The sequence below is a fragment of the Acyrthosiphon pisum genome, chromosome A1 (assembly GCF_005508785.2).
Source record: "Acyrthosiphon pisum isolate AL4f chromosome A1, pea_aphid_22Mar2018_4r6ur, whole genome shotgun sequence".
In the NCBI taxonomy this organism is placed as follows: Eukaryota; Metazoa; Arthropoda; class Insecta; order Hemiptera; family Aphididae; genus Acyrthosiphon; species Acyrthosiphon pisum.
The window spans coordinates 50,361,442-50,373,475 of NC_042494.1; the positions used below are offsets into that span (position 1 = coordinate 50,361,442).

Below are 12,034 nucleotides of genomic sequence, written 5' to 3' on the forward strand. Positions count from 1 at the left end.
ATTCGCTTTTTCATTCTCTCAAAAATATTATTCTGTATCTTTTTTGTACTAGGTGACTCTACTTTAAGATTAATTAAACGCATAGAAAAAATGATTTTGTGTAAACGCGTTTTGTCTATGTTGCGCGTGGGCAAGAGAGAGAAAACGAATAGTGCTGACATCCTCTTAAACTGATATTATTTACCTTCGATTTAGATAGGTTAGTAGGTAATATGTCAATATGAATCTTTTCAATATTTGTTGTCAGGCAATGTTATTATACAATTTCAATATATAATATATTTTGATTCTAATCCCCTCCCTTCCGACCACATACAAAGATCTGCTCTGCATCATAAATACGCAATTTAATTATCACACTGGTGCTATAAGTCATTAATTAAGTGAAAATATGTATTATACAGTTTCATATAATATCTATGATGAATCTATGATGATATGCGTGTTTATTTAAATGCGTAAGAACATTTTTAACTATGTAATATGTTTGTACGATGAATTTTACGATATTTAAATTGTCAAGCAAGTTATGAGTGGCTATGTAAAATATTTCAATTTAAAAATGCTCATACCTAACTCGCAAATTAAATTATTGTAAAAAACCGATGTTTTAAACGGATAATGTTCTTATATGAAAGTTAACTTTTTTGATGTTAGTTTGCGTGCAAAATCAGTCATTTTCCGTTTTGATATTTTAACTAATTGACTTATCATCAAATTTATACATAAGAATATTATCAATATTCTAAACAATTCTATCGTTGTTTTTAGGTATTTTAATTTTGAATAGACTTCTGAGTAGTATTTAAGTATCTTACATACTTATAACTATAAGTTAGCCACACAATATTCTTTAAATAGTATTTGAAAATATAATCTTAAAAAATTCCAAAAATCAAAATTTAACAAAATGTATCATAAATAAGGACAAAGGAGAGTATTGAGTAATGCACATGCTCGGTGAAACACCATGTGTGTAAAATATATCTAGCACGTATTATTAATTTTAATTAGGTTCTGATAAGTTTATGACATAAATTAATTAAAAATATATATAATTTTGTTTCCTACTTACTCATATGGTTTTATGAAATTAATTTTTCTTTGTACTAATTAGTTTTATTAATTATTTTTTTATTTGTTTCAGATTGAAATGAGACGGCTCAAAATTATATTCATTTGTAAGCTGACGATATGTAAGTAAATTAAAAATGACATTATTAGTTTTCATTGTAATATTTGTATATACATTATACCTATTACATAATACATCACACACAGATAATAATGCATATTATACCTATAGATACCTCCATAAATATATTGTTGCACGATACATCATACATTTTAATAATAATTTGTTTTACTGAGTTTTTATTTAAAATTTAACTATACATAATATTATTATATAGCCATATAGGTTAACCAATTGCTTTCTTCAAAAATTCAAATTATTATTTAATACAAAAATGTATACGTTTTATAAAGGCTTTTAATCAGGCTCATTTGTTATGAAGACATTACTGCAGTGTTATGTAGGTATGTACCTTATATACATTTAGAATCATTAGGAATTCAAGTCATAACAATTTCGTAACGATTTACCAAATGGTTTAAAAATATTATGGTCTCCGTGCATTTTAAATGTATCATATTTCTTAAAGGTCTTAGTTACTAATAGGAAGAACCTTGAAAAAATTGTTAATACGTTTGTGAAAGTCATTTGAGGGCGTTGTCTGTTTTTAAGTTATTTTTTATATCGATCTGAATAGTAGGAATCAAATGAAATCTTGAGCAACGTCGAGTTTTATATTTTTCTTTATATCTTGAATATTAAATTGTATACTGTTTGAAACAAAAATGATAACTTACTATACGCTGGTACTTGGTAGGTCCTAATGTCCTATATTACACACTCCACCAATGTTTGAAGCAGTTTAATTTGTCTTCATGGTGTTATATCATAACTATTATTGATTCATTATAGGTATTTAATAATTTAAAATTTGTTTTATTTTTATGATCGAAATATGTAATTTTTAACAAACTATAGTTATTTATTTAACTAGTTCTTTGCCGATAATTCTATCGTATTATGGTCATTGATTAAATCTACATATTGTGTTATAACTTATATGTTTGTAATCAATGATCTGGTTTATAAATCACAAATACGCTCGTGACTATAAGCTATATATTATTATTATGAACATGTTGACGCAATACCGAAAAGACACCGCAGGCCATTGTCCTCGTATAAATGCGAGGTTTATTCTGTGGCGACTATATAGCCACACTATGGCCACTTTTATTATCTAGGTAGTTTTGGGGACTCCACAATTTTTATAATTTAGATGGATTGATCATTTGGGTTGACAACAATTTTAACGGAGAGGCTAAGACACGGGTCTAAGAACTTTTAGATACGCTTATAATGTGAAAAAAACAATTATTACGTTTACCTACGAAACATTATTCAATTTTTTTCAAAAACACATAAAAAATTAACTAAAAATCTACAGTCAATTTCAGAATAATTATGTTTAGGTAGTCAAGTACAAACAATGCGTTTAGTGTTCACTTTTATAGTTATACACTACTTTCGATCAAATTTTGTATTGCTAATGTGCCTCCTAATGGTTTCATTTTTAATACTCATTTAACTAGTTTATATTTTAATCAGTCTTATAATTAACTATCAAACGATTTTTGTACATGATTATTGTTATCCAAGTTAAAATTCTAATAACTTGAGACTTGGGAGCAAGGACTAATAGCTTAATAATATAGGAATATTATTTTTGAAAAATAAAAAAGTAGACGTTTCTTGGAACTATAAAAGTAGAAATTTAATTATATTACGTTATATTCACCATATTATTAGACATGTATAAAAATTGTGGTACAAAAATGACATGTTGCAAAACATCGATAAAAAAAACTCTATAGTAGTTGTGTACGTAATATTTACTCATAAATATATTTATATACAAAATAAAAATAAATAATATTAAAAAAAAAAATCAATAACTTAAATAATAATAATAATAAAAAAGCGTCCTTGAATAAAATGTTCATTTAATATTTTACAAAGCATGCATGACTCTTGTAATCATTTTATATATTTAATACCAATACAATAATAATAATAGTAGTTGTATAAAGGAATATTGTATTCATCATAAAATATTTTGTTACATTTCTAATTTATTCAAAAATTGTTCAGATCTAGTTTTGTAATCATTAATAATTAACCATTAAGTTGTAGTTAGCTAAACTTTTTTATGATAACAGAAACTATATTTCACAAGTCATATTATTATTTATTACTATATAATTAAGCAATTTGTAGCGTTTTAAAAAATATTAAAATAAAAAACATGATATGTTTAAATGGGGATATTAAAATACTGAATAAATTTATAATAAATTGTTACAATATTAAATTACATCCTGTTTCTGGATAAAATTAATGAATATTGGATACCATTTATTATTTTTATAGATTGATGAATTATTATTACAATATTAAGGGGTCCATATTTTTATTATTTTTTTGCATTCTGAATGTAAAAGGCAAATATCCTTATCAATCATTAAAAAGGTTAAATAATATAAATTGTTTTTCAGTTAATAATGTTAAAATCTAAATAGGTTCAAGTAGGTTTTTATAAATTGTGAAAATAACGCAGATATTTTCAGTACTGTCTTAACATATTAAATTATTTGGTGGTTCACTAATAATGTTGGAGCCATTGTAACTATAATTCATAATATTTATACCGATACGTCGATACATGTGTATAATACGGTATACCTATATAGCAGTTAACACCCACGATTACATGCGTTCATCGATATTACTACCTTATGAAAGTCAATATATTCGTAACTTTCCATTGACGTTACATATTGATATTGATAAGCGATTACGATTTGTATTTGGCAAGAGTCGTACAGAGTGAAAATATTATATTAAATATTAATAATTAGATATTTATTAAAAATTAAAAATAAAAATAAAATAATGCGCGAGAGCAATCGAACATAAAATACGTAAATATAGTAATTGAGTTTAATTTCAATTAAAAAAAAAAAAAATTTTTGGATATTTATATTATATACAATAAACTAATTATTCTAAGACCGGTAGTACGGTACCTATAATTCATAAACAATATAATTTTAATAAATATCAATATAGATAATAGATTAATATAAATTTGTTTTACTTATTTCTTATTTGGATCCTGAAACTCTTCAGCAGACATTTATGTATATATATGGGTAATTTGTCGAGTTAAAAATGTAAAAGGCATTTGTTTTGCACGTTTTATACTTTATAAATACATATATCAAACTTTATGTGTTATCAAATTGTAACATCAATCTCTTAACTGCCTCAATAGAAAATGTTAACGTAGTTTTTGTGAAACTCAGACATTGACTATCTAGTCTAATAAAAACACGTATTTTATGAATAATTTTATAACCAAGATATGGCGTTAAAACTGGAGGTAAAATAAAAACAATTATAATTAAAAAAATGTATATATTATTTTATTTTATTATGACAAACTGCCACGAAGGTTAACGACCGAAAATTGGCCACAGTGTATGGTAGTCTTAACGCGCAATCCAGAAAAAAATACCGTGTAGGTGATTTGACGAATACATAGGTACAATAATAATAATATAATAATAAATTGGTATGTGCACAGCGTACGCTGTACGCACACTGTGTGAAGTATTTTATACACATTAGGCGCGTTTCAAGTGCATTCACATCGATCGAAGATCAAGGATTCGTATTTTTTCCTCACTGTATACATTTTTTATCACCACAATATACATAATATACTATATAGTATAGCGTAGATCTCAATATCGTCATGTATTTATTATCTATAATATAGTTGCCGCGTAATGGTCGATTTCGGCGAGAGAATATAATATTATATATTATAATTCAAACTCGGGACGCTGTGCAGTCCTATACAGACATACAGTATAATATAGCGTATAATATAACTTATTATAATTTATAAAGCATTAAGCATATAAACTCATTCCAGTTGTTATACCACAGAATGTAACAATTATATGGTTTGTTTGTGTCATCTTATTGGTACTGCTATAAACGTATAATATGTACATAAAAGAATATTACGTAACCGAATAAGTACCTACAGACGGATAGTGTTTTTCGGCGCCTAATTACGTGTCTATCGGCACTTATGTAGCAATGCCACTGTCACGTTTGTCCAGGAAACGCAATGGGTCCCGTGGCGCATGTGTTCGTGTGTGCTAGTGAGCGTATCTCTGGGCGTTACCGAGTTTATGAGTTTTTAAAACTGGTTCGTTGCAATGCTATTATACCTATCGCATTAATTCATAATATTGACAATCGAAAATGTATGCCACTGTTACACAATGCACAGAACATATTTTACACGTCGTAAATTGTGGCTGATTAAAAATGCATCGGGAACAAATCGAACTTATTTATAGGTGGGTACTATATACTTAGAAGGTTTAATATAGGTTAGGTTATAGATACTATAATACTATATTATTAAATATTGGTATTATCTGATGCAGCTATATCGGCTGCAGTTTTTCCGAGCCTATTGAGCATACCTAGACTTATGTATATTTTTTTCGCAAAAATTCTCTAACCATAGGTAATATTGAAAATCATTAGCATAACAAATAATTATACGTATCTGGTAATATAACATTTAATATGTGCTCATGTCGTAATGAATATTTATTATTTAAACATTTAGTAATCATCGAATGGCTCGGATGACATAATTTCGTCTACTTAACGGAGATATCGATTTATCGATTTATTGGCTGCACTCTTAGTTTTGATAATTGTATATATATTATACAATAATAATACCTGCACTCATGTAGTCGTGTCTCAAATAAACTACATGGTGAAATTACAACTGGCTGTTAGATGAATATTAATAATTGATTTAGTGAAATCGAAATAATATTTTCAGTCGGAAAAATATTTTTTTGTCATTTTATTGTTTGATAAACGCTATGCCCGACGCCCGAGACTATTATATGATATTATATTTGACTTATAAAACCGATGTATCGATGATTAAGCTTAGGTTAGCCAAATATAAAGACCTTAGTTCTTAAATCAAATTATTTATTAAACATTTTTTTTGTGCATATTTCTTGTTTTTTAATAGGTTAAGTTCATACTTTGTGTGACCCGTTTTTAGAGCTGCTTAATCCTCTGGCCTAGACATTATTTATATGGACGGTTTGTAATTATTCATAAATAATTTTTACCGTGCGTTCTTCATGATCATGGTAAATCAAAATTTAAAATGCCGAAGACTTTATAGTTTATACTCTATATACACTATACAGGCTTATATCTCTATCTGTATTCTGCACAATATAGGTGCAAAACAAATGTTATTTACAATATTTATTTAATTAACAATTATAATAAGTGTCTTTCCAATTATACATTATGTAGGTACCCGCGATTGGAGATTGCCAATATATAATATGTGTAAAATGCACCTAATAGATTTTATCAATTATTTTGTTGTATTACTAATTCTTATTTTAACGAATTCTTAAATACTACGTAATATACTAATATATTATGTAAAATTGCTAAAAGTCACCTCATGTGACACATATAAATGTATATATTATGTAAAACATAGTTACCTATACAATGAAGGTGAATCAATTGACGTTTGTATATTTTAATTACAGGTTTACTGACATGGTCCTTATTTGTAGCGGAGTTAGATGCGCTACGAGGTTCTGCTGTTGTACTTCAAGCCAAAGCGAAAGCGGACAAAAAAATTTCGGTACGTACAGTGTCAGTTGAGAAATGTCGAGGTTATTTCGTTAGTATTGCTATTATTAGAATAAGAAATATTACTATCAAAACTTTATTTGACAGTACTATGTATTATATTAATATATTATTATGTATTTATATAGGTAGGTAGTACCTATACATAATAATAGTATACAGACGTGTAGGTGAAATTCAATCGTTCTCTGCATTCGATGACAGCCTTAAGTTTTTATATTTTTGTTTGATCTAAATTAAAAAATTACAAAGTCTAATAACTGTACAGAAAGAGCATTACACTGTATTGTAATCATTATATTATAGTATATTATACTATCATACAATAAATTATTATTATAATCTTATAACAGATTTTCTTGTTTCTTTTTTTATAATTTATAAAAATAGGTTATAAGTTATAAGTTATAATATGTACCTATAGTATACAATAATAATACATACATTTTTCAATTAATCAATATCAGGTTTGAATGAATTAACTATCTCATTCGTTTTCATATTTAGGTATATATTACGCCCTATTGCCCTACTTAAGAGAATCAAATAAAATATACTAGTATATAATAGTGGTTAATTGCTAGGGTGTAGGTTAGGTTAGGTTAGGTTTATTAATTAAATTAGATCACCTATAAAATATCCGAAAATATTTCTGTCCAAATTTTTTTATCCGAAAACTATTCAATACGAAAGTACAACACACAAAAATATTTTATTCGAAAATTTTGCTTCCGAAAATAAATTGTTAGAAAATTATGTCGCCCAAACGTATTTTATCCAAAAAGTAACCTATAACTTTCGAATAAAATATTTTCGGTAAAATAATTTTCGAATAATGCACCAGCTACGTTTCGTAAGAAATATTTTCTGTTGTTTTACTTTCGGTGGACATATTATTACACGGACAAAATACGGTTCTGATGTTTTATTTTTTGGATATTCTGGGCACCCCCTGTAAAATTTAAGCTACACAGACACACGTAGTAGATAAATCTTAAATGTTAAATAATTTGGCTATTTGTATGTATAGTTAAAATCTAAACATTGTTGTTTTATTATTCTGATAAAATAATATTAAATGCAAATTATTTTACCTCATGTCCTCGTCTATAAGCAACGACTAAAAAAATTCTTTATAACAATTTATTATATTATAATACGCTATATGGGAGTTCTGACTTTTAAAAATAAACCCGATCGTACATTTATATTTATGTAATTATGGTCGTAACTTTTTTTATAAGAAAAGACAGGTCTATAATTTAAATTATTACAAGGGCATTTCGTAATTATCAGGACGTGTTATACTGTCATAATGTATCTATATTATTATATCACTACACAACTATCGCTCAAAAATACGGTTTCTACTCTCGACCGAATCAAAGTTAAAACTCATAGGTAACTTACATCTAATTATAAATCTGCGCACAATAAACGATGACATAATAGCGTATACCACTGGGGGAGAATATTGTGCGCCCGTTCAGCGATGGTCGAATAATAAAATATAACAATGCGCCAACGCCCTTGCAGGCGGAGTCAGCCCTCTCATTCGGGAGGCGCAGCAGATATCTCTAAAGTTTACTTGAAAGTTATAGTTTTAAGAAATTTTGGATAATCTGCACAACAAACCGTCGTAAAACGTATATTTTTGTAAAACTCGCAGGAACCGGATGAAGCAATCGACGTGGACGAGGATGGGGAACCTGTAGCGGTCGAGTTGAACGTAACCACGACCACTAAACCCACGTTGACAGGCATACCGCAGATCGACTACGTGCACGATCCGAACTTGCCGCGGGAACTGAACGGTTACAACTTAACGGACTATCCGTTCCTAAACTCTGTGCCCCCGGATATCGAATTCAAATGCGACGGACTGCACGATGGTTTCTACGCGAGCATGCCTCATAAATGTCAGGTGAGTCGATCTAGTGTGTTTTTTAATTAACTATAGGGGCGTGAGAGGGATGAGGATTGAGGGTTATTCCCAAATCCCATTGAGCCTATACAACTGCTTATACCCATATATTATGCATATATGAGCCATAAGTATACATTATTATATTTATTATTAAAATCCATCGAAATATGTTTGTTTTAATTTCCGAATAGCCATGGACGCTGCAATACTCATAATAACGTAGGTACCTACTTACAATTACCGAAATCAGTGTCATATTATTATGTAGAGGCAAACGTTAAACATTTTTTATCATTTAATATTTCCCTTAGGCCACTAGACTCGTTTGAATAAGGGAATCTTGGTGGGACGGTGGGTTCAATCATTTTAGGCACGTCATATTTTAATTCGTTCCATACCCATCATTCTTATAATTGTTATCAATTTATTCCTATCTATATACCTGCCATTTTTGAAAGGACATTAACTTAACCTTATTTAAGTAGGTACCTAATCAAATTACCAATAATTTATTCTTGTACCTAATATTATGCTAAACAAAAAGACAATATTTGTTATTTATATATGAATATTAACGCTAACCACATTATATTATTATACCTAGGCAGGCAAATATAGGCAATATCACGATTAGGTATTTATATTTTATTAATTATTATTATATTATAAATTATTACGAACGTGGTTTGGTTTCTTGCACGGGAAGAGGAAAGGGAGGGTGAGATCCTTTTTGAGTTTCTTCGTTGCAATTGCCACGCAGCTAAACGTACACAGACCGAAGTACGCGTTTAAAACCAAACTCTATAATATAGTTCCGGAAAAAATGAAATGTTTATTTTGGCTGTGCCCTACAGTTGGCCTGTGACGTCAAACGTCAATGCAATCGTTGTCATTATGCCGGACGCAGTACACAACGGATTATATAATACATATCTTTATAGTACCTGACTATACATAGTTAATTCAGCCCTAAGTCCTATATATATATGATATATTATTATTTGTAGTAATTTGTAATATTACATTGGTTATGTGTATACGATTGCAGCTCTACCATCACTGTCTGTTCGGCACGAGGTTCGACTTCCTGTGCGCCAACTACACAGCTTTCGATCAAAAGACGTTCATTTGCCATTTCGTGTCCCAGGTGGACTGCCCAAACTCGGCCAAGTACTTTAGCAGGTAATGACGACGTCACGACGTACGCATCGTAAATACGTATATTACATTTTATAACCACAGACGTGACGTCCGCGTCGCTGATGTTGGCAGCAGCTGTATTACACATTCATGATTCATGCATTATATTATATAGGTTATAGATACCTACATAATAATATTATGTGTATCAACGTAATAATAATAATAAGTCTAATACGTATTATGTAGTTTCGGGTTATTGTTTGGCTGCGGTTGCCTATCAAAGCACCGAATTATTAAAACCTATATACGGCGTGCACTTTGCCACAGCGAATTATATCATTATATACCTACATTGTAGGTCCTACAACCTATACATTATATATATAGGTACGCTCTGAGTTTTCACAGTACACACGTACAGCATGCATCTAAACCTTATTGTTTCGATTACGAAATCGTTTTTGCGAGGAATGTTGACGTCGAATTAGGATTTTTTTCGTAAATCATGTTTATAAAACCGTATAACCACGACACTAGCTATATAATATATATATAATATAGATATACAATATTGCATATTTAACTTGTACTGTAGAATCCAAATAAAAAAAGCACAATATATGTCTTGAAAAAAATCGTTTTTACAGCGTTAAAGACAAGATCAGAGGCTGACCGTATAGATAATATGTAGATAACAGCAGTGCATAGTGCATTATGTGGAATATCTGCTGCAGCCTGCAGCCAGTGGCGTAGGTTATCACCATTAAGACCAGAGCCTTTTTAGTTTTTTCTTTTCTTTTTTATTCAATTCCGTTGTGTTTTCACCAATAATTTCGTTGGTAAGCCATAGGTAGCGTATATAAGCGCACCTTAACGTTATAGATTTCTATTTTCCATATCCAATACCGATTCGCATATTGTATTACGCAGAGAACCATTTTATCGGGCATTATGTCCAAAATCTTCTAAAAAGTTAGTGTGGCAATATACCCACATTTATCTGAAGGTAGTATAGGTAGGTACCTTACATAAATTCTAACATATCTTTACGATTCCGATTTAAAAACCGTACGATGAAAATAATATGTGCGCAGAAATGATGCGCTGTACAAAGCCGCTGAGACGACAACGCTTCCGACGACCACCACGTCCACGACGGCCGCGCCGCAGCAGCAACAGCAACAACAACAGCAACAGCAGCAACAACAACAACCGTTCTACCCGCAGTACCAACAGCAGCAGATGCCGTACGAAGGTCGCAGGGCCATGCCACCAGGTTACGCGCAGGGCCGAAAGCGCAGGCCATCGTACCGGAGACGTAGGCCCGTGTACGAGTACTATTACGTGGACGACTACGATGATCAGCAGGAGTACTACGACGATAGCGTCGAGCACATGCCGGTAGCCAAAAAACCCATAAGAAAACATTCTAGATTCAACAGTAAGTGTAATGTTGTTATTGTTATTATACTGACTCTCAGTGGCAATAATTGGTGTATTACATAATGTGGCTAGGGTCATTGATTCGTTTTGTATTTACGTAGGCGGGAATATAAGTGTTTATAGTTTTATATCTGTACAAAATGTAACAGGAAGACCTGAAAAAAAAATTATTTTAGGCACTTAACCTTGTGTCAAAAATTGTAAAAATTATATGGTTAGTAAATAATTCAAGAAATATACTCATGTCAGGAAATTCCCAAAAATAATATGTTTAAAAATGTTATTACGTTCTAAATTATTAATTTACTCAAAAAATATTGATATTTTAAAAGATTCTAAAAATAAACTATTTGACTCAGATAAATGTTTTTACCATAAAATTGTTTTTATAATCAGATTTACAAATTGGCTATTTTGAATTAAATTTAAATAATTTTTTTGTATTATAATACGTGTAGCGCAATTGACTATAAATTATAAAATTAAAAAAAAATTAAAACCAATATTGATTTGAACAAAAGTTATTTCATTTGTCAGATCTTCCTGTTACATCCTGTATATACTTCCACCTGCAATTTTAGATTCTGAGTGGAACGATGAATGTATTGATTTTACAATGATGTGTTTTTTTTTTTTTATTTTATTTGTGTCTGTGT

The 12,034-nt window shown here is 29.6% G+C and overlaps 1 protein-coding gene across 2 annotated transcripts in view; it reads left to right on the forward strand.

The window, feature by feature from the left end:
- The window catches only part of LOC100163552 (ataxin-2 homolog), a 37,997-nt gene that overhangs the window by 19,826 nt on the left and 6,137 nt on the right, over positions 1–12,034 (forward strand). For both annotated transcript variants that reach the window (XM_001942480.4, XM_016807601.2), the window contains exons 2-6: positions 1,148–1,196; positions 6,760–6,857; positions 8,535–8,789; positions 9,841–9,974; positions 11,030–11,376. In XM_001942480.4, the coding sequence (XP_001942515.2) occupies positions 1,154–1,196; positions 6,760–6,857; positions 8,535–8,789; positions 9,841–9,974; positions 11,030–11,376 (877 nt within the window). In that variant the 5' untranslated portion in view covers positions 1,148–1,153. The remainder of the gene's footprint in view (positions 1–1,147; positions 1,197–6,759; positions 6,858–8,534; positions 8,790–9,840; positions 9,975–11,029; positions 11,377–12,034) is intronic.